Here is a 24929-nt window from a genome sequence, read left to right as displayed (position 1 = left end):
CAATTCACCACAAGTGTCAAACTCAAGGCCCGGGGGGCCAAATCTGGCCCGCCACATTATTTTATGTGGCCCGTGAAAGCCTGGAAATAATATGCGTTAATAAAATGCTTAATCTTTTCTTACTAAACATATTTTTTCTTTCCCTTTTGCCATTAAAAATCATGTAATGCATGCAATTGCATCTCTTATCAACTTCAACATAATCAAAATATTATATTAGCATGTATTCCAAAAATACTTTTTTGTTGTTAAAATAAAGAAAAATACTGTACTTAAATATCTGCTTGACTTATGATTTCAAAATAAATTATCAATCAAATTGTAGACTGTAAAATTGACAATAGATTTCACAGTTAAATTCTGCCGACTTTACCGTAAAATCAACTTCGGTACTGTTTTTTTTAGAGATGTCCAATAATTTTTGCCAATATCCAATATTCCGATATTGTCCAACTCTTAATTACCGATTCCGATATCAACCGATACCGATATATACAGTCGTGGAATTAACACATTATTATGCCTAATTTTGTTGTGATGCCCCGCTGGATGCATTAAACAATGTAACAAGGTTTTCCAAAATAAATCAACTCAAGTTATGGAAAAAAAATGCCAACATGGCACTGCCATATTTATTATTGAAGTCACAAAGTGCATTCTTTTTTTTAACATGCCTCAAAACAGCAGCTTGGAATTTGGGACATGCTCTCCCTGAGAGAGCATGAGGAGGTTGAGGTGGGCGGGGTTGAGATGGGGGGTTTGGGGGTAGCGGGGTGTGTGTATTGTAGCGTCCCGGAAGAGTTAGTGCTGCAAGGGGTTCTGGGTATTTGTTCTGTTGTGTTTATGTCGTGTTACGGTGCGGATGTTCTCCCGGAATGTGTTTGTCATTCTTGTTTGGTGTGGGTTCACAGTGTGGCGCATATTTGTAACAGTGTTAAAGTTGTTTATACGGGCACTTTCAGTGTGACCTGTATGGCTGTTGACCAAGTATGCGTGACATTCACTTGTGTGTGCGAAAAGCCGTAGATATTATGTGACTGGGCCGGCACGCAAAGGCAGTGCCTTTAAGGTTTATTGGCGCTCTGTACTTCTCCCTACGTCCGTGTACACAACGGCGTTTTAAAAAGTCACAAATTTTACTTTTTGAAACCGATACCGATAATTTTGAAACCGATACCGATAATTTCCGATATTACATTTTAAAGCATTCATCGGCCAATAATATCGTACATCCCTAGTTTTTTTCCATATACAGTAAGACACTAAAACATTTAAAAAAAACCAAAAAAAAACATTAAAATAACAAGATTTTACGGTAAAAAACACAAACTGGCAGCTGTGATGCTTGAATTTTACCACTAAAAACAGTGGTATTGTTTTTACATTCCATTCCATTTATTACATTTTGTATATGATGTAAAAAAAAACACTGCTTTTACTGTAAAATTCTGGTGACTGAGCTGCCAGTTTTGAAATTAAAATGTTTATATTTTTTTTGCAGCTTATGTAAAAAATATATTGTTAATATAATGTTAATAATTGTTAAAAAGCAGCCCTCTGAGGGCAACCATAACTGCGATGTGGCCCTCAATGAAAACGAGTTTGACGCCACTGGGATAGAAGATAGAATACAATGAAAAAACACTAACATCGGTATTGCACTTTTCAACTTATATTCAATTGAATGGACTGCAAAGACAAGATACTTAACGTTCAAACTGAGAAAACTTTTTTGCAAATAATCATTAACTTAGAATTGAATGGCAGCAACACATTGCAAAAAAGTTGGCACAGGGGCATTTTTACCACTGTGTTACATGGCCTTTCCTTTTAACAACATGCACTAAACCCTTGGGATCAGCTGGCGTGACTAATGAGGGTAAGCGGTATAGAAGTTGAATAAATAGACTGATTTAGCATGAGAATATTTTTGGAGTCATTGTTGTATTTTATGTTGAATGCGTTACAACATCAATTAGCGTTACTTTTACGCAGCGTTGATATCCTATAACAAAGTCAAAGTCACCATTGAGATATTTCACAATGGTCAGAATCAGTATCAGAATCAGGTTTATTGGGCAAGTATGTTCAACACACAAGGAATTTGACTTGGGAGCTTGACATTGATATTGATATTAATTAGAGCTGTTTGAATCATTGTGTTAGTTAATGCATTGTCATTATTAATCTGATTTGATCCGGCAGTGACAGGCTGCAGAAGCAAACAAGTCAATATGGAAAAGGTTAAACAGCACATTTGCCTTCTCCATGGGAAATTTGAGAACAAAAAAACCGTTGATTGAAAAAATGTATGCACACTCTTCCTGCTTAAAATAGCCCATTAACAACACACACATAGTAATACATTAATGGGGATAAATGTTTCTTTACAAAAACAGACATAATGTTAAAAGTGTTTAATAAACACATTAGGTGCATGTATATCCTTATTTTTGGACTCTCTTTACACATGCATAATACAAACCCCAAAACCAGTGAAGTTGGCACGTTGTGTAAATCATAAATAAAAACAAAATACAATGATTTGCGAATCCTTTTCAACCTATATTCAATTGAATAGACGGCAAAGACAAGATACTTTAACGTTCGAACTGGAACATTTTGTTACTTTTTTGCAAATATTAGCTCATTTGGAATTTGAGCCAGGCAACATGTTTCAAAAAAGCTGGCACAAGTGGCAAAAAAACTGAGAAAGTTGAGGAATGCTCATCAAACACTTATTTGGAACATCCCACACAGGTGAACAGGCTAATTGGGAACAGGTGGGTGCCATGATTGGGTATAAAAGCAGCTTCCATGAAATGCTCAGTCGTTCACAAACAAGGATGGGGCGAGGGTCACCACTTTGTGAACAAATGCGTGAGCAAATTGTCGAACAGTTTAAGAACAACATTTCTCAACGAGCTATTGTAAGGGATTTAGGGATTTCACCATCTACGGTCCGAAATATCATCAAATGGTTCAGAGAATCTGGAAAAAATCACTGCACATAAGCGATGATATTACGGACCTTCGATCCCTCAGGCCGTACTAGATCAAAAAGCGACATCCGTGTGTAAAGGATATCACCAAATGGGCTCAGGAACACTTCAGAAAACCACTGTCAGTAACTACAGTTCGTCGCTACATCCGTAAGTGCAAGTTGAAACTCTACTATGCAAAGCGAAGGCCATTTATCAACTACACCCAGAAACACCGCTAGCTTTGCTGGGCCCAGGCTCATCTAAGATGGACTGATGCAGAGTGGAAAAGTGTTCTGTGGTCTGACAAGTCTATATTTCAAATTGTTTTCGGAAACTGTGGACGTCGTGTCCTCCGGACCAAAGAGGAAAAGAACCATCGGACTGTTATAGGCGCAAAGTTGAAAAGCCAGCATCTGTGATGGTATGGGGGTGCATTAGTGCCCAAGGCATGGGTAACTTACACATCTGTGAAGACGCCACATATGTTGCCATCCAAGCAACGTCTTTTTCATGGACGCCCCTGCTTATTTCAGCAAGATGATGCCAAGCCACGTGTTACAACAGCGTGGCTTCGTAGTCAAATAGTGCTTGTACTAGACTGGCCTGCCTGTAGTCCAGACCTGTCTCCCATTGAAAATGTGTGGCGCATTATGAAGCCTAAAATACCACAACGGAGACCCCCGGACTGTTGAACAACTTAAGCTGTACATCAAGCAAGAATGGGAAATAATTCCACCTGAGAAGCTTAAAAAATGTGTCTCCTCAGTTCCCAAATGTTTACTGAGTGTTGTTAAAAGGAAAGGCCATGTAACACAGTGGTAAACATGCCCTTTCCCAACTACTTTGGCACGTGTTGCAGCCATGAAATTCTAAGTTAATTATTATTTACAAAAAAAAAAAAAAAAAGTTTATGAGTTTGAACATCAAATATGTTGTCTTTGTAGTGCATTCAATTAAATATGGGTTGAAAAGGATTTGCAAATCATTGTATTCCGTTTATATTTACATCTAACACAATTTCCCAACTCATATGGAAACGGGATTTGTACAAAATAATCATAATGTGATTTACCTGATTACTACAAAAGGAAACCATAAATCACAATATTTTGCCCCGACCGTGATATCTCACTCCTTCTCTTCACGCTGAGTTGAGGACAATCCAAGAGCAGTTCAGGGTTTTGTTGCCGAGCAGGCAGAAGCGGCGAACAAAAGCGCTCGCTGAGCAAACAATTTAAAGATATTTTTCTTCCACAAGTTGTTTCCAAGGCAGACCATGAAACACAACACCTCTGACAGAAATCCATGACCATCACCCGACGCATCCTCGCTGGCGTTATTGATCCGAGAACAATAAGACGCGATAGGACCGTTCATTCATCATCCTCGGACTAATGTGTGCACCTCAACGATTAACTTGCTGAAATGAGACAATGATACGAAGCCTCTAAGGGCAAGCCCTAATCACTGGAGCGGCATTCATCAACATTAGCAAGTATTCGCACGAGTCAGTGCACCGCACTAACAGGCCCTTTTTTTCTCCCACTCTATGCTAGAACACAAGTGGGTGTAAAGGGATGAAAGTGTTTAATCTACCCTTCCAGAATCACGTCACTCACAATATCCAGGCGGTATATCATATATACGTACACTAAATTGCCAAAAGTATTTGGTCACCCATCCAAATGATCAGAACCAGGTGTCCTAATCACTCGGTGTATAAAATCAAGCACTTAGGCATGGAGACTGTTTCTATAAACATTTGTGAAAAAATGGGCCGCTCTCAGTGATTTCCAGCGTGGAACTGTCATAGGATGACACCTGTGCAACAAATCCAGTCGGGAAATTTCCTCGCTAAAAGTCAACTGTCTGCTTTATTATAACAAAATAGAAGAGTTTGGGAACAACAGCAACTCAGCCACCAAGTGGTAGGCCACGTAAACTGACAGAGAGGGGTCAGCGCATAGTGCAAAGACTTTCTGCACGGTCAGTTGCTACAGAGCTCCAAACTTCATGTGACCTTCCAATTAGCCCACGTACAGTACGCAGAGAGCTTCATGGAATGGGTTTCCATGGCCGTGCAGCTGCATCTAAGTCATACAAACACCAAGTCCAATGCTAAGCGTCGGATGCAGTGGTGTAAAGCACGTCACCACTGGACTCTAGAGCAGTGAATCACGCTTTTCCATCTGGAAATCGGATGGACAAGTCTGGGTTTGGAGGTTGCCAGGAGAACGGTACATTTCGGACTGCACTGTGCCGAGTGTGAAATTTGGTGGAGGAGGAATTATGGTGTGGGGTTGTTTTTTTTAGTTCCAGTGAAAGGAACTTTGAATGCTCCAGGATACCAACACATTTTGGACAATTCCATGCTCCCAACCTTGTGGTAACAGTTTGGAGCGGGCCCCTTCCGCTTCCAACATGACTGTGCACCAGTGCACAAAGCAAGGTCCATAAAGACATGGATTACAGAGTCTGGTGTGGATGAACTTGACTGGCCTGCACAGAGTCCTGACCTGAACCCGATAGAACACCTTTGGGCATACTTGCCAACCCTCCCGTTTTTAGCGGGAGAATCCCAATATTCAGCGCCTCTCCCGACAACCTCCCGACAGAGATTTTCTCCCGACAAACTCCCGGTATTCAGCCGGAGCTGGAGGCCACGCCCCCCCCCAAAAAACTCTGCCGCAGCTGACCAGCCTCCGGTTACAAGTACTGGAGTACCAATTGCTTGCCAGGGAAGATCTTCCCCAGGAAGCAAGGATTGACCGGTTTTGGGCCATGCTAGGGAGAGATGGAAGATTCCACACTCTCGTGCATTTGAGCTCTATATATATATATATATATATATATATATATATATATATATATATATATATATATATATATATATATATATATATATATATATATATATATATATATATATATATATATATATATATATATATATATATATATATATATATATATATATATATATATATATATATATATATATATATATATATATATATATATATATATATATATATATATATATATATATATATTGAATTTTAGTGTTCATTTATTTACACATATACACACACACACACACACAACACTCATCTACTCATTGTTGTACTTGAAAGTACAATGCTTTGTTAAGGGTTGAATTGTCCATCCTCTTTCTATTCTCTGTCACTATTTTTCTAACCATGCTGAACACCCTCCCAGCTGTAATAGCTGCAAACGGTGGACACTATGGGTTATGAATGAGATGGCACTTAAAGTTCAGTATATATGTTATAGACATAGTATAATATATCTGTAAATGTAATATACTGTACACATATTATGTATATATTCGTATGTATGTTATGTTATATTTTATATCGCAATATTTAGTCTATTTAGTTAAGAGGGAATTATCAATCCATCATTGTAACTGAGCTACTGTGTTGAACAATTTCCCTTGTGGATCATTAAAGTTTGTCTAAGTCTAAGTCTATATGTGAGTCAAGGAAGGTGGCCAAATACTTTTGGCAATATAGTGTATATATAACCATGGACGTCTCCATGGTAATCTTCAGTAATATTTGTGCTTTTATTGTTAATAGCGATACCGGATTTTATTCATTATCCATGCCATTTTTAGTGTATTAATGTTGTTGTAATCTATGTAATGATTGTGTGGATGTTTGTGTTTAAGAAAGCAACAGACTGCATTAATAAAGTACAGTGGAACCTTGATTCTTGGACAGGGTTTGTAAATAGAAAGGTTTGTATATCGAAGCACATTTCTCAATAAGAAACAATGGTAACATGAATAATGAGTTCCAGCCTCCACAAAAGTCCATCTTTTAGTGAAAGTTTGTACACTTTGAACACAATATGAAGCGCTATAAATTATTGTATATCAAACAAACATAACAAAGGGGTGATATATGAATGTTATATTTACAAAACACAAAACTAGTGAAGTTGGCACGTTGTGTACCAAAAATTGTAAATAAAAACTGAATAAAATGATTTGCAAATTCTTTTCAGCCTATATTCAATTGAATAGACTGCAAAGACAAGATACTTAACGTTCGAACTGGAAAACAATGTTATTTTTTGCAAATATTAGCTCATTTGGTATTTGATGCTTACAACATGTTTCAAAAAGCTGGCAAAAAAGACTGACAAATTTGAGGAATGCTCATCAAACACTTATTTGGAACATCCCACAGGTGAACAGGCTCATTGGGAACAGGTGGGTGCCATGATTGGGTATATAAGCAGCTTCCATGAAATGCTCAGTCATTCACAAACAAGGATGGGGCGAGGGTCACCACTTTGTGAACAAATGCGTGAGCAAATTGTCCAACAGTTTAAGAACAACATTTCTCAACGAGCTATTTTTAATTTAGGGATTTCACCATCTACGGTCCGTAATATCATCAAAAGGTTCAGAGAATCTGGAACAATCACTGCACGTAGGCGATTATATTACAGACCTTCGATCCCTCAGGCGGTACTGCAATAAAAAAGCGACATCAGTGTGTAAGGGATATCACCACATGGTCTCAGGAACACTTCAGAAAACCACTGTCAGTAAATACAGTTCGTTGCTACATCTGTAAGTGCAAGTTGAAACTCTACTATGCAAAGCGAAAGCCATTTATCAACAACACCCAGAAACGCCGCCGGCTTTTTCTGTTTTTATTTACGAATTACAGAACGTGCCAACTTCACTGGTTTTGGGTTTTGTAATAAAAAAAAGCAAAACAACAACAACTAGCTGAACTGTCCTCATTTTTAGCTACCCTGCCGACACACACACACTGTCACTAGCCCTGTTGTGCACTCACAGTGTGAAATTACAAAACTCCCTAACTTTAACAGCGAGGTCGCTAAAACGATTAAGAATAAAGAATAAAATCCACTTTACATTGTTGGTTAATCTTATTTGTGTACAGCAGAAGGACGAAGGGAGATGGAGGAGTGTGGTGTCAACAAACCTGTGGATACTTCCTCAATGTTTCAAACCACTCATAGCTTGTCCATGTCTTCCTTTGGACTCATATTTTACATTTACATTGTAAAAAGGCTAACAAGTACACAAAGTAGCGATTAGCACAGTTGCTAACAAGATCGATCACACAATGGGCGGATGAAACGTTCGCACACCGAAACAAGGTTGGTACAACAAAGCATATTTTTATTGGGTCTGTGTTTCGTGAATCAAAAAGTTTGTATTATTAAGAGGGAATTATCAATCGAGGTTCCACTGTACTAGCTCATGTGGAGAATGCATTTATTCTTAAGTGTTCTTTCTTTATCCATAGTCATGTTTTTACAGCAGCTAATATTTTCCCATGTGTACACTTTGTGTTTTTTCCTTACGTTCGTTCGTAAACTCTGTGTTTCACCTTGAAGACCTGTAATGTCTATTTGGAGTATAATGTACTCCCTTTTTGTGGAGAAAGCCTTATCTGTTTAGAACATGGGTGTCAAACTCTGACCCGCACTGCCATCAACGTCCTCTACAACCTGTCGTCACGTCAGCTTTTCCTCCATACAAACAGCCACATATTTCATGCAGCTTTTACACACACATAAGTGAATGCAAGGCATACTTGGTCAACAGCCATACAGGTCACACTGAGGGTGGACGTATAAACAACTTTAACACTGTTACAAATATGCGCCACACTGTGAACCCACACGGAACAAGAATGACAAACACATTTCGGGAGAACATCCGCACCGTAACACAACATAAACACAACAGAACAAATACCCAGAACGCCTTGCAGCACTAATTCTTCCGGGACGCTACAATATACACCCCCGCTACCACCAAACCCCGCCCACCAAGTTGATGTTGATATTTACCTCAGAAGGCTGCAAATAAAAAAGAGGCATTCAATTTTATATTTAAATTTTATTTAATATACAATTGATGTTTTTTCCTTTGTTTTTTGAAAGTTGATTTTGCGCTATTAAGTTATATAAGCGTTGCTTGTTCCATATTCAGTGTTAAAGCAAATCCGTGTAGCAAACTGAGCAATAATTAGCGTTTTATTCATGCACTTTCTCTTGCAACTTCAAGGCTTGAATATTTGATTCATTCATTATTGTTATTTTATTTTTCTAATTTATTATTAGCCTGTGGAAAAAGTTTATTTTGATATTTACCTCAGAAGGCTCCAAATAGAAAAGAGGCATTACATTTTTATTTAAATTTTATTTGATATTGCATGTCACTATAAAGTTACATAAGCCTTGTTTGTTCAATATTTAATGCAAAACTTGTCTGGGTCCCTATTAAAAGGTTAATTTGTTCAACCTTGGCCCGCGGCTTTGTTCAGTTTAACATTTTGGCCCACTCTGTATTTGAGTTTGACACCCCTGGTTTAGAACAAAAGCTGTATTTCTTTCTGGGCGGGAGGGGCTGTTTTCACACTAAATAAGCTGACATCTTTTCGTTTGAGTTCAGACCGTTTCTTGATGCTGCTATTATCGCATTGTAAGGGCTGGTCTCCTTGAACTTTAGTAAAACATGGCTAAGTATTATTCTGTCTCGGTGGTCCTTCTTACTCAACATATACCTGTATGTCATCTAAAATAATTTGGGATTCACCGGTGTGTTTTATTCCCTGAATTGAAGACTGGTTGCACGCAACACTAACCAAACCTAACGTACTGTTTACAACATCAGCACTATTATTGCAAGCTTAGCATGTTTGCTCCTGACCGTTGTCACAACATTAGTTCGGTACTTGTAAATAAACAACCACAATAATAATAACAATAACATTGTGGAGGTCTTGTTCTTCCGGGTTCTCTGGACCACTAATGACGGACATGACAGTCGTGTTCATCTTTGTGAACAATGATTTATTTTGCAATAAGTTGTCCTTCTTGTGCTTTTCAGCCATGTTAAAGTTTCTCTCGCTCGTTCTCCACCATCAACAACCCCCTCTCCTTCCCGACTGCTGCCTTTAACAGAGCGACAGGTGATCAGACAAACACTCTCAGCTGTGTCATCTACGCACCTGTCACTAATCTCGAAGCCGGTCCTGACACACCCCGCTTCGCTGCAGGTCCGCAGGCCACGCCCCCCCACAAACATATTTTTGATAGAGTGATTTTTTTTTTTAAAACTTAGAGGCTTAACAGAGTCAAAAAAACATTTTGTATAACATAGAGCAGGGGTCACCAACGCGGTGCCCGCGGGCACCAGGTAGCCCGTAAGGACCAGATGAGTAGCCCGCTGGCCTGTTCTAAAAATAGCTCAAATAGCAGCACTTACCAGTGAGCTGCCTTTTAAATTGTATTTATTTACTAGCAAGCTGGTCTCGCTTTGCCCGACATTTTTAATTCTAAGAGAGACAAAACTCAAATAGAATTTGAAAATCCAAGAAAATATTTTAAAGACTTGGTCTTCACTTGTTTAAATAAATTCATTAATTTGTTTTACTTTGCTTCTTATAACTTTCAGAAAGACAATTTTAGAGAAAAAATACAACCTTAAAAATGATTTTAGGATTTTTAAACACGTATACCTTTTTACCTTTTAAATTCCTTCCTCTTCTTTCTTGACAATTTAAATCAATGTTCAAGTAAATTTATTTTTTTTATTGTAAAGAATAATAAATACATTTTAATTTAATTCTTCATTTTAGCTTCTGTTTTTTCGACGAAGAATATTTGTGAACTATTTCTTTAAACTTGTTATGATTAAAATTCAAAAAAAATATTCTGGCAAATCTAGAAAATCTGTAGAATCAAATTTAAATCTTATTTCAAAGTCTTTTGAATTTCTTTTAAAATTTTTGTTCTGGAAAATCTAGAAGAAATAATGATTTGTCTTTGTTAGAAATATAGCTTGGTCCAATTTGTTATATAATCTAACAAAGTGTAGATTTGATTTTAACCTATTTAAAATATGTCATCAAAATTCTAAAAATAATCTTAATCAGGAAAAATTACTAATGATGTTTCATAAATTCTTTTTTTTATTTTTTTCAAAAAGATTCGAATTAGCTAGTTTTTCTCTTGTTTTTTTCGGTTGAATTTTGAATTTTAAAGAGTCGAAATTGAAGATAAACTATGTTTCAAAATTTAATTGTCATTTTTTTTGTTAATCCCCTCTTTTAAACCGTTCAATTAAGTGTAAATATAATTAATTATTAATAATAACATAGAGTTAAAGGTAAATTGAGCAAATTGGCTATTTCTGGCAATTTATTTAAGTGTGTATCAAACTGGTAGCCCTTCGCATTAATCAGTACCCGAGAAGTAGCGCTTGGTTTCAAAAAGGTTGGTGACCCCTGACATAGAGAGTACCAAAAAACAATACAAATGCAGTTTAAAAAATCATACAGAAAGCAGGATAACTAAATGTGAAAGTTTTACAAAGTCAGAAGTTAAAAACAGTGTGGTTCAGGTGTGGTCAAGGAGAGCTGTTTTCTTTTCTACTTTCTTATGCACTCTAAATTATTGTTGTCATTATTATTAAATTGTCATATGTAGTGACTTTTCAAAGGAAATGCTTCCGAGTATCGTCCACTTTGCGGTTTAGGTAAACAAACCATACATAGAACACTCGTGCTAATTGATTAATTGGCTAATTGATTATTTGGTACATCCCGTCTAAGACCAAACAATATTAACAATTCTTTTAAGACTGAGGGTCATGTTAGGTCATATAAAGTGAGTTTTTTTTGCCGAGCATGCTGAAAACAGCTAATACATATTTCATAGCGGGCGAGCTGCTCAATTTGCAGTTTGCAACAACGTAAATATTTAGTGTTCACCGCTTTATCAGAATAAATTGAGCACATACGTAGCACGACATAGCAATTGTGCAGACAATGCAAAATGTTGTTTGCCGTTAGAATCTCTGAGGCGATAAGACAAAGGGTGCAGAAAACCAAACAATATTCTGCGTATGTGCGTGACCATTTGGTTTCGTGGAGACCACGGGTGTCGAATGAATGGGTTTAATGTGGCCTGCGGGGTGAGTTTGCTCAATTTAAAAATAAGATGCAATTTTTCATGAAAGGGACTGCTGCTATGAATAAATCCACTGGATGTTTACAATAGCAATTATGTTAGGCAAGCACACAAAATAGACGGTTCTTAGGAGTGTTGTCCCGATACCAATATTTTAGTACCGGTACCAAAATGTATTGCGATACTTTTCGATACTTTTCGGTACTTTTCTAAATAAGGGGGACCGCAAAAAAATGCTATTATTGGCTTTTTTTTAACAAAAACAATCTTACGGTACATTAAACATATGTTTCTTATTCCAATCGAAGAACAATTTTGTCCTTAACCCTTGTGTAATGTTCATATTGTTGTTACTCAGCCAGCGTTTGTGGGTCTGATGGACCCGTTGCATTTTGTGGCTTTTAATGCCTCACAATCAAACACTTTTATGTTAAAATACTGAACAGATGTTTACCTTATCCCAATAAACATATGTTCAGTATTTTAACACAAAAGTGTTTGATTGTGAGGCATTAAAAGCCACAAAATGCAGATGTTTACCTTATCCCAATAAACATATGTTCAGTATTTTAACATAAACGTGTTTGATTGTGAGGCATTAAAAGCCACAAAACGCAACGGGTCCATCAGACCCACAAATGCTGGCTGAGTAACAACAATATGAACGTTGTACGGAAAATTTCTCTGCCAGTTTCTGCATCCCACAGGGTTTCTTCTTTTGTGTTTCTGCACCTGCGGTTCCCACACAAGGTTGCAACATTGTTTGTCAACACTGTCTGCTCTCATTTTCTCGCACATTCTACCCTCTGATGTTCTGTGTACCTACACTCTGTCCTCCTCCTGTCTAGGACTGCTGTGTGTGTGTGTGTGTGTGTGTGTGTGTGTGTGTGTGTGTGTGTGTGTGTGTGTGTGTGTGTGTGTGTGTGTGTGTTGCGTGTGGTACACAGAACATAAATGTCCACACTTCTATTAGCCCCGGGTCCAGTGGACCCGGACATCTTATATGTACTAGAAATGTGTAGGGGGGGGGGGGGTGTATGGTGTGTGGTCATTAAATATGTATTCTGATTTATGTTCTTCACAGAAAAATGAGCCAAAGTCAGTGAGTCTCAGTTTGAAAAATTAATTAATTGTATCATGTTTCTTTTAATAAAAAATTAAAACGGGTCCTACAGACCCGAACACCACACAATAGTGACCATACAAGACAACTTGTCTTTTAGTAGTAAGTAAACAAACAAAGGCTCCTAATTTGTCTGCTGACATATGCAGTAACATATTGTGTCATTTCTTATTATATTATTTTGTCAAAATTATGAGGGACAAGCCGTGAAAATTGACTATTAATCTACGTGTTCATTTACTGTTAATATTTGGTTACTTTATCTTTTAACATGTTCTATCTACACTTCTGTTAATATATAATAATCACTTGCTACTGTGTGGAACAATTTCCCTTGTGGATCAATAAAGTTTGTCTAAGTCTAAGTTATTCTTCTGTTTTGATTGGATACTTTACGTTAGTTTTGGATGATACCACAAATTTAGGTATCGATCCGATACCAAGTAGTATGACCAGGATACATACATTGGTCATATTCAAAGTCCTCTTATGTCCAGGGACATATTTCCTGAGTTTATAAACATAATATGAATTTTATAAAAGGGAAAAAATATTTTGTGACGATAAAAAATATTGATGTAATCATAGTTGTATCGACTAGATACGCTATTGTACTTGGTATCATTACAGGGGATGTCAGGTGTAGATCCACCCATGGCATTTGTTTACATTCAGGGTGCTCGCTTGTCGTTAGTAGTTAGCTATCGTATCCTCCTACGGTGTGTAGTGAAACATGTTTAGCTATTCCTCGTCCTGCAGGGATGATACTTGTAAGAAACGTACTTTATTTGTCACCATGGAGGCGAGGATTAGTGATTTAGAAGTAGATAAAGCACTGCCGACTGCGAATGGACGTTCGCCGCTAACTAGCTAGCCATGTTTTAGAGCAGCTCTTCCGGAGGGCGTTTCAGTGTTTATAACTTCACCTTTATCGTTAGTTTTTAGGCCAAAATGCGTCCGTTCTCCCTTTTCTGTCTGCACACTGTGTCTGCTTGTAAGTACTCTGTGATTGTGCACTGCCGAACATGCTCGTCTGCTCGTAAACCATCAATGTCACGACGTGACGGCTCGTTAAAGATATAACAAAAGGATACAACAAAATAATATGTGGAAAAAGTAAAGCACAATGAATACTTTACAGATGCAAGATGTAAGATGATCTAAATAATATGCCAAAACCCAAAAATCTAAAAACAGGAAAAAAAGGAAAATATTTGAAAAGGTAATTCTCCTTGTTTATGTTCAGGGTATGAAGCTGTGCAAGCATTCCATCTTATTGTAAAGTAAATCAAATACTCGGCCATTATGAATGGTTTCCTTTGCACCAGCAGTCTAATGAAGGTTATTATTAGCTTCATTCTTCATCATGTAATGTGTTTGCAGCACGGTCATTATATTTAGCAGCTCCACCACAAGCACGAGTTCCCCTATTTCAGTACGACTGAGCAAGAATTTATATTAAAACCATTTTTCAAAGCAGTTTTGACTTCAGTAGGTTCTTTTTTTGTTTTGTTTTTTAAAAACGATCTAAAATACCATAAATACTACTGGTGGGTAGTTAGTGAAGTCTAATGGGGGAAAAAAAACTGTACATGTGTTGAACTATGTTTAAACCTCGGGGGACAAAGGCTTTTTTGTCCCTTTTCAGTACATTTTTGCTGTATTTTTGCCATCATTTTTGTTGTTACTCCATTATCTATGATTTTTCTAAATACGTTTTTTTTTCATGTTAAATTTTAAATGATGTCACTGTTTTCAATTCATATACCTTTGCATAACATGAGTTATTTTACTAATTTAAACTTGTGACATTATCTTATCAAAAGGCCTTCAAAATGTTCAAAATAATAATAATGAAAAAAACATTACATTTTTTTTTTTTGTTTAGGACTGAAGTTTATTGAGGAGTTTAAGCAAAACAAACCAAAAAATGAATAAAAATCCCACATTTTTTTATGCTGTTTAAGTTTTTAAAGGGGATAAAAAATAGGTATTTCTGTCCTGCCTCTGGTGAGGACGGTCACATTTTTCTCTGCTCTCTCCCTTCCTGCTTGCTCTCTTCGTTTTTGTCTTGTCTGAACTTTTTTGAAGCCTCTTTCTTTGCGCTGCCCTCAAATCTAAACATCAAACATGGATATGATCAGCTGGACTCTCGACGCAATTGACAAAGTCTTTTCGACAAGGAAAAGAGGTTCGAGGGAGCCTGGCTGCCCTGATGGAACCATTGCTGCGGGGTACGTGAGAGACTCCTGGGATAAATGGAGAATCATGTGCCTCTCAGTCCTTTCCATCGAGGACGTGGAAGACTTCTACCTATTTGGAACCGTGGTTGCGGGGCACCTGCTGATTGGGCTGGGCATTGCTCTGGTGTATCATCAAATTCGGAAGACAATGGCAGCCACTCAAGGAGCCCAACGGCTGTTCGTCGCAATGGAAGGATTGGGCCGGGCAGTGGGAACACAGACTGTGGCGATTTCTGAACTGAATCGCAAGATGGATCACATCATGGAGAAGTTTGCTGAGAAGGAGAATTGAATTAAATTTGAGAGAAACCAGCATGGACAAATAGAGCAGGCAAGTCATTGTTTTTGACTGCTCGAGGAAAACAACATCCTAATCTACGATTTGACTCCCTCGAATGGCCTTGACGCTATCAGGAACAGGCTGTTCTGAAAAACACCCCAGAGGACACCTCAACGATGGACGCTTTTGACCTCCCTTTTTCTCAACAACACCTGGTGTCGAACTTTGAGATCGGCCCCAGTCCACAAAAACATTTCAACATCACACCCAAGTTAATTGGGCATACATGCACGCACCCGCCCCTTCCTCAACCAACGCCTTCACCACTGCTTAACTCCGGGGTTATGGATGGCTAGTATCTTAAACTCCTCAATAAACTTCAGTCCTAAACAAAAATAAAATACGCAATGTTTTAAAAAAAAAATATTTATTATTAATATTTTATTATTATTATTATTATTATTATTTTTTTTTTTTTTTACAATGTTTTTTTTTATTATTATTGAAGGCCTTTTGTTCAGATAATGTTACAAGTTTTTTATGCTCTTCAAGTTTTTAAAGAGCATTAAAAAAATGTGGGATTTTTTTTTCTTTTTGGTTCAAAATAATAATAAAAAAAAACATTGCATATTTTATTTTTGTTTAGGACTAAAGTTTATTAAGGAGTTTAAGCAAAAAATGAATAAAAAATGCCCACATTTTTTTATGCTCTTTAAAAACTTAAGAACGTTTATATCCTGGTTGGCCTGCTGCTTGAAGATACTTAAATTTAAATGTCCCCACAGGTTTCAAAATAAAAGTTTGCATGGGACACAGCAGACTCGCATTAATCCCAACTAATAGTTATGAATGTGAAGTTTCAAAGTCCTCACAATAATGGCGTGAAATGTGATGGTACTAAACGCAAACTGGGTGAGTGTAGTTTTTTTCTGGCGCTTTTGCGAGTCTGCAAATAAACTACAACCTTCCAAAATCCTCTGCGCAACATTGGACCGGCAACGTGAGGGCGTGGAAGACGGTAGAAAAAGGATGCATGCGAAATAAGTGTGTTCGTAGTAGATATGAAGATTTATGTTTTTTCGGGCATTTCATCAAAATCATTCCATAACTATTTGAGTTATGTTGCTAACAAACAGACAACCAAACCCTGGCGACAATTTAACTTCTTTGGCAGAGGTGCCATTTTAATCTCGAGCATTTTTTTTATTTATTTTTTTTAATTTTTTTATAATGTCCTGCCCAGCTTCTCGGGCAAATCATATAGCAGATGTAGATGCCCATATCGGCTGTTCAGATTTACTTTACAAAAGAGAAGTGTAGGATACTTCTCTTGTTGCCTTACTTGTATTTTGACTTTATTAAATGTATTTATATTATCATTTGGTGCAGCCGGGCCGGAGCAGGAGGGGATAGAAAGAGAGAAAAAGGAAGACAGAGGGGGGAATTGTGGGGACAAGAGGGGGATTAGACAGAGAGACAAAAACAACAACAGCAAACACAACAACAACAACAACAACAACAGAGCAACATCAGCAAATACGACATGTACAAATATGATGGTAAAAGTAATAGCAAATAAGCAGTTAGCGAAAATTAAAAAAAAAAAATACAGAAATGAGAATGAGCATTATTACACTAAAAATGGAGCAATATGAATACCAATAGAAATAGTGCTATTGATAATAAACAATACCAGTACTTTACCTTTATTATCAACAATACAATTGATCAAATGCAACAATACATATACGTAATGATAACTTGAGATACGAAAGAATGCAGAAAAATGGAGGGGAAGAAAGAGAAGCAACCTTAACCTTGTAGATTGTTATAGTAACAATAGGTTAAGCTTTGTCAGTGTGCCATGTGTTATACCCAGTTTACCCTAGGGCAACAACGTTAGTATATGTTTGATGAAACGTGATTATGTGCATGAGTGTATGTGTGCATATGTACTTGTATATGTACAGTATGTGTATGTGTGCTTGTACAGTGAATGTATATGTACAGTATGTGTATATGTGTGTACAGCGAATGTATTTGTACAGTATGTGTATACAGTATGTGTGTTTGAACAGTGAATGTATATGTACAGTATGTGTAAATGTGTGTTTGTATAGTGAATGTATATGTACAGTATATGTATGTGTGTGTTTGTACAGTGAATGTATGTGTAGTATGTGTATGTGTGTGTTTGTACAGTGAATGTATATGTGTAGTATGTGTATGTGTGTGTTTGTACAGTGAGTGTATATGTACAGTATGTGTATATGTATGTTTTTACAGTGAATGTATATGTACAGTATGTGTATACAGTATGTTTGTATAATGAATGTGCGTGTGGATGTACGAACATTGAGTGTGTAAATATGTACTGTATTTATTTGTATATGTATGTGGGAGCGTAGGTACCTATGTATGTCTGTATGTATGTGTGTGAGTATATGTGAATTTGCATGTACAATACATTTGACTCCCAGTGTGTGCGGGAGCCAGAGTACGGCCCCAGCCTCCCCGTGAACCCATCCCACAAACAGTAGGTGTGGTGCCCAGGGAACCAGGGGCCACCGCCCCCACGCAGCCAAGCCGGACAGCGACAGGAACCCCAGAGCCTGGCCCACCGTGCCGCCCACAAGGGCCAGCAGCAGGCCGCAGACAGACGCACCCGGCAGAGGACAAGGCACGGGAAAAACAGGGGGCAGCCAGACCCCAAGCCAGCGAGAGACCACACCCCACACGGACAGAAAGGCGGGACGCCCCGCCCGAGGGGCCCGGAGACCCCCCGCAACCGGACGGGAAGACCGCCCCCGCCCCACCGGCAACATGGCCCCCACGAGCCCCCCCCCCACCCCCGGAGAGCGCGGCGAGGCCAGCCCACGGCCACCCCACCCAAGCCGGCCGCCACAGGACCACCCAGCACGGGGCCACAGGAACCACCCACCCCACCCGCAGGGACCCCAACGATGGAGATGGAACAACCAGCAACCGCCCCGCCGAGTCCCCCCCCCTGAGGTAGGGGAATAAATAAATAAAATAAATAAATACATAATCTCGAGCATTTCAAGGCAAAACAGACACCGGAGCTACTTGATAAACCATCACCCGGAAAATGCATTTAAAGCCAGCGAAGCTAAACATCAATTCGTAAGATATTTACATTATTAAAAGTTAAAATGTGAGTTAACTTTTCTGAGAAACAGCATTTTCCAAACTGATATTAAAAAAAATGTCCACTGTAGAGGACACTGCATCTCAGAAAGTAAAAGTTGAAGACACTGAAGTGAACATTAATGTTTTACACTGTTTACATCACAAGTGTCAAACTCACCACTTCAGTTTATTTATTTGTTTGGCCCTCGAAAACCAGGAAATAATGCGTATCAATAACTTTTCTTACTAAATGTATTAATTCTTTTTTCTATGTTGGGAGAAAAAAAAAAAGTGTACTCCATGTAATCGCAAATAATGTTACTTAAATATTGTCTTATTATGCAAAAATTGTGAAATTTACTGTGGTTTTTACAGCATTTTTCTCTAAATGAAAAAAAACAGTACTTTTTTTTACTGCAATTAAACTGTGGTGCCGTTTTGGCATTTACAATAATACACAGAAAAATATATAGTTGCTGATTTGCGGTTAAAAACAACAACATCAAACAAACTGGCAGCTCAGGTGCCAAAAATGTACTGTAAAAATGCCGTTTTTTATTTATTCACAATAAACAAACAATTAATATCTGCTTACTTTCTCTTTCAACATGTTCTATCTACACTTCTGTTAAAATGTAATAATCACTTATTCTTCTGTTGTTTGGATGATACCACAAATTTGGGTATCAATCCGATACCAAGTAGTTACATGATCATACGTTGGTCATATTCAAAGTCCTCATGTGTCTAGGGACATATTTCCTGAGTTTATAAACATAGTATACATTTTTAAAAATGTATACTATGTTAAAATATATCGATGTAATCATAGAAGTATCGACTAGATACGCTCCTGTACTTAGTACCATTACAGTGGATGTTACTTTTTAGAGGTGGTATAGTACCGAATATGATGCATTAGTATCGTGGTACTATACTAGTACCGGTATACCGTACATCCCTAGACTGCATTGCCGAATGATGAACCTTCCCTCTTCCTCTCACGCGAGATCCACCCAGGAATGGGGCCATATGAATTCCTTCCCCACTGTATATTATTTAGTTTTAAAAATGTAACTTTGAGCAATTTGCAAACAGCCCCTTTTAAAGCATGTCTGCCAACACATTATAAAGACTTTTGTTCTCATCGCCATTCTTATTGTGCATTCTCTCTCCGTGTGACGATTCCTTCTGGACTTGTCAAAGACGAGCATTAATTCGGAGGAAGAGTTCCAACAGTTGCAACAGCAGGACGTGTGAGCCATTATTCATGCAGCTGGTTAACGCTGAATTATTTGGTGATGACTAATAACCATGCACGTCCGACTTCAGGTGTTTCATCACGATGCAGAAAAGCTTAGCCGGGGTCACCTTCTCTCTCTTTCATTGTCCCACTGAAGCAGCGCAGAGATGATGAGAGATGTTTTTATTGGGAAAAAGACGGTCTGGCCCATTAAAAACAAACAAAACGTTTTGTACAAAACCCAAAACTAGTGAAGTTGGTTGTGTAAATCGTAAATAAAAACAGAATACAATGATATGTAAATCCTTTACAACTTATATTCAATTGAATAGACTGCAAAGACAAGATATTTAATGTTCGAATTGAGAAACGTAATTTTTTTTTTGCATATATTCATTAACTTAGAATTTAATAGCAGCAACACATTGCAAGGGGCATTTTTACCACTGTGTCACATGGCCTTTCCTTTTAACAACACTCAGTTTGATTGATTGAGAAGTTTATTGACATCTTAATGAATTGAATCCATGTAATGCTTTAAAAAGGCAAATGGATGGCACAAAAAGCCAAAAGGCTTGTTTCCATTGTGGTCCATTAAAACCTCTAAAGCAGTGGTTCTAAAACTTGTAGGAGCAACCGAACCCCACCAGTTTCATATGCGCATTCACCGAACCCTTCTTTAGTGAAAAATAAAATGTTTTTTTCCTTAATGTAATCTTAATTTATAAATATTAATCATGAAATTATGTTATTATACTAAAGAAATACTAATAAAGATATATTTTACGAACAGAAAGTTACAGGAATGTACACATGATCCCATGTTTACATCTCATTGTGCAACATGTGAATGTTTAAGTGGGAACTAAATGCGATATCTGAAAGGGGTACAAATGATTTCCAAAGTAGGACCCCCCACCCAGACATACAATACTACTACACAGCTCCTGAAAAAAACAATATGTTTTGTTATTGTCATTGTGAGTGGGCCAAAACACTTATATTAGAAAATAATCTCATGGAAATGACTGCTGTCGTTTGATTATAATAATAAAACATTTAACTTGTTATTTAGTCGGGTTTGGGACATGTGTGCTGCTGGTGTGGCCACAGTGCCTGTGCACGTCTGACGTTGCACACATATGCTCCACTGAATGCTCAAGGAGTTTTTGCGTTTGCTCACACATATGGAAAATTAGAGGGGACATTGTTTGGGGGTATCCATAATATGGCGATAGGGAAAAGTTGTTATTTACACGGTCAGGTGTGTCTTGACCTCCGCAGTGGATGCTCCGCCGAACCCCTGAGGCCGACTCACCGAACACCTAGGGTTCGATCGAACCCAGGTTAAGAACCACTGCTCTAAAGGCTTCGTGGCCACATGCGTGGACAGCACCTTTTAACTCTTATTTCCAAAATTGTGTACACTACTGAATTGGGGTCTTATGGCCGCTTATGTGGACACTTTTACTGCCATCTGGTGGTGTCAGAAGAGTATAACATACAATGGAATTTGGAAAAAAAAGTGTAAAAATAAGAATTAGCATGTCACTAAACATGAAGTACACATTTGTTACTTATGGACTAAGTACATCATATCAAAAGATGATTCCTAGTTTTTTTTCTAATTAGGGTCCAATAAGCCCAAATAGCAAAGACAAATAAAAAAAAACATGTAAACAAATAGCTTGGGCCTTAAGAGGTTTTAAATATTCATCACATTTGATACATTCAATAATAATATGTATATAACCTGTAACATGTTTATAAAAAATTACGTTTAAAAAAATTATAAATTACGTATGTACATATGGATGGCAGCATATGTTGTTCCAAAACCTGTATGTACCTTTCAGCATTAATGGTGCCTTCACAGATGTGTACGTTACCCATGCCTTGGGCACTAATACACCCCCATACCATCACAGATGCTGGCTTTTCAACTTTGCGCCTATAACAATCCGGATGGTTCTTTTCCTCTTTGTTCCGGAGGACACGACGTCCACAGTTTCCAAAATAAATTTGAAATGTGGACTAGTCAGACCACAGAACACTTTTCCACTTTGCATCAGTCCATCTTAGATGAGCTCGGGCCCAGCAAAGCCGGCAGCGTTTCAGGGTGTTGTTGATAAATGGCTTTGGCTTTGCATAGTAGAGTTTTAACTTGCACTTACAGATGTAGGGACAAACTGTAGTTACTGACAGTGGTTTTCTGAAGTGTTCCTGAGCCCATGTGGTGATATCCTTTACATACTGATGTCGGTTTTTGATGCAGTACCGCCTGAGGGATCGAAGGTCACGGGCATTCAATGTTGGTTTTCTTACGTGCAGTGATTTCTCCAGATTCTCTGAACCTTTTGATGATATTACGGACCATAGATGGTAAAAACCCTACATTCCTTGCAATAGCTGGTTGAGAAATGTTGTTCTTAAACAATTTGCTCACGCATTTGTTCACAAAGTGGTGACCCTCGCCCCATCCTTGTTTGTGAATGACTAAGCATTTCATGGAAGCTGCTTTTATACCCAATCATGGCACCCACCTGGTCCCAATTAGCCTGTTCACCTGTGGGATGTTCCAAATAAGTGTTTGATGAGCATTCCTCATCTTTCTCAGTCTTTTTTTCCACTTGTACCAGCTTTTTTGAAACATGTTGCAGGCATCAAATTCCAAATGAGCTAATATTTGCAAAAAATAACAAAGTTTTCCAGTTTGAACATTAAGTATCTTGTCTTTTCAGTCTATTCAATTGAATATAGGTTGAAAATAATTTGCAAATCATTGTATTCTGTTTTTATTTACGATTTACACAACGTGCCAACTTCACTGGTTTTGGGGTTTTTACTTCACGTTGTTCTCCATCACAAATAAATATTCTCAGCATTTTGGAACATGCATGAATTGTTTTGTAGTGCCATTTGTGTTCAGCATAACAACAAATACTAAAAAAAGGACTCACCTGAATGTTGTCAAATGATGTTTTATTAGTGACGTCGTAGAGCAGAAGCAAGGCTAAAAGAAGCAGATGAAAAACATTAGAGAGGTTGCTGCAGCTTCTTTTCAACCTTGATATTTAATAAGAAAATAGTTCACTCATTCCTGCATTTATAAGAACGGTACAAGGACATAATGATGTATTAGGAACTCATTCAAATACTTTCAGATTGAAAAATAAAATTGAGGACAATATAACCAGTTAAAATACTGGTATTCATTTTTATGACTGTTTTAAGATATTCTACATTATAAACTATTATTTTGTATATTTAAATTAGGGGATAACAAAGGGAACATATAACCCTTATTTTAACGCCAAGTCAATCATAATTCTGGGATATCAGTGGCTCTTTAGTTCCTGGCGGTTTGAATTTGGACTGTGTTGTACTGTCCCGAAGTTCTCTTCTTCGTCTTTTCCCCTTTTTATTTGTAAATTGCAACAGCTTGAGTTAGCCCCTCCCCTTCCAAGGTAGCGATTCATCATTTATGTTGTTTTGAGTGCAACTTCCCGGTACTGATGGCACACTGCATTTTTCCGTAGGACTAGTAGGGATGGGTATTGTTTAGGTTTTTACTGATGCTGGTACCAAATAGGTAGTTCTGAAACTGTGCCAGTGCATAAACCGGTACTAAAAAAAAATCAAATGTGGAAGTTATGTTAAAAAAATAATGATTTTTTATGCAGATTTTGTGACAGTTGAACAACATTCTAATTTAAATGCATTAAAAATGTAAATAATAAACTACACAGTATATTGTCATATCACAGCGAAACCAAAATAATAACAGAACACAGGGAATGTGCAAAATGCATGCTTATGTAAGCAATTTTCTATTTTACTGACACCGTGATTTTGTCATACAGAATTTAGCGTGCAGTGCTTTTATTGTGAAGGCCAGAAGTGTACTTCTGGTCTTTTAGGTTACTTCACAACTGCTGTGTTTTGAGTAGAGATGGGATTGATGACCCTTTGAAGGGAACTGGATCTTGTGGAGCTGTTTTAAAGAGACGTTCAAAAGACTGGCTTGTATTATAGTGTTTTTTTTTATTTTTGTTTTTTTCAAACCACTTTTTTTTTTTTTATGAAGCAAACAATCAGTGGTAGCAGTTAAACAGACCTGGGCAATTATTTTGTCTTGAGGGCCAAGTTGAGAGAAAAAAATGTGTCTGGGGGTCGGTGTGTATAAAAATATTAATTATATATATATACAGTATGTATGTGTATATGTGTATTTTTTTATGTTTATATATATATATATATACACACTGTACGTGTATATATATAATTTGTTCTTATTTTTTTTGTACAGTATGTGTGTTTGGGTCCTTTTTCCAGTAACTCTCATATATAAACTCAGAATAATGTCTGATAGAATGCTAAAAACTTTATGACAGACCACCTTAAAAAACCAAATCAATTTTTTAAATTTTTTTACTGAATGATACACCAACAATGTACATGGAAATAAAGAATGTGGGATTTACAATAATAACTATGAACGATAAAACACTGAATAGGAACAACATATGAACGCCGCTCCACTATTACTTCTCAGACTACCTTCTTGATAAACATCTTTTACAATCAAGCAAAACTGCAACAAACACAGCAAAATATGATGCAAAGGTGAAGAAAACAATCTGTTGTAATATCAGTTTTCCGCAGAACTTTGTTGTAAAAATCTGCTTCCGCATCTGTTCTTGACACCCGCGTTTCGGGCTGGCTGTTCTGTTTGTGCCTCATCTGCCTGTGACATAGATTACCGTAATAACCTGAATATAATTCAAAAGGGCAGATTCCAAAAATGTAAATACTTTTTAGAGTTCAAGACTTACGGTAATTTGAAAACAACACTGCACATCATAACGACGGCTAGACTTTTGATGTTAAAGATCTAAAAATAAATATTTGGAAA

At 37.4% G+C, this 24929-nt stretch overlaps 1 protein-coding gene across 1 annotated transcript in view; it reads right to left on the bottom strand.

Moving 5' to 3' along the window:
* Positions 1-24929, bottom strand: part of LOC133642213 (ras-related protein Rab-26-like) — a 139131-nt gene that overhangs the window by 32634 nt on the left and 81568 nt on the right. Inside the window, exon 5 of the mRNA XM_062036294.1 lies at positions 22975-23027. Coding sequence (XP_061892278.1) covers positions 22975-23027 — 53 coding nt within the window. The remainder of the gene's footprint in view (positions 1-22974; positions 23028-24929) is intronic.

Source organism: Entelurus aequoreus, linkage group LG25 (genome assembly GCF_033978785.1).
Source record: "Entelurus aequoreus isolate RoL-2023_Sb linkage group LG25, RoL_Eaeq_v1.1, whole genome shotgun sequence".
In the NCBI taxonomy this organism is placed as follows: Eukaryota; Metazoa; Chordata; class Actinopteri; order Syngnathiformes; family Syngnathidae; genus Entelurus; species Entelurus aequoreus.
Note: the sequence above shows the minus strand (reverse complement) of the source record. Positions and strands in the feature narration are given on the sequence as shown.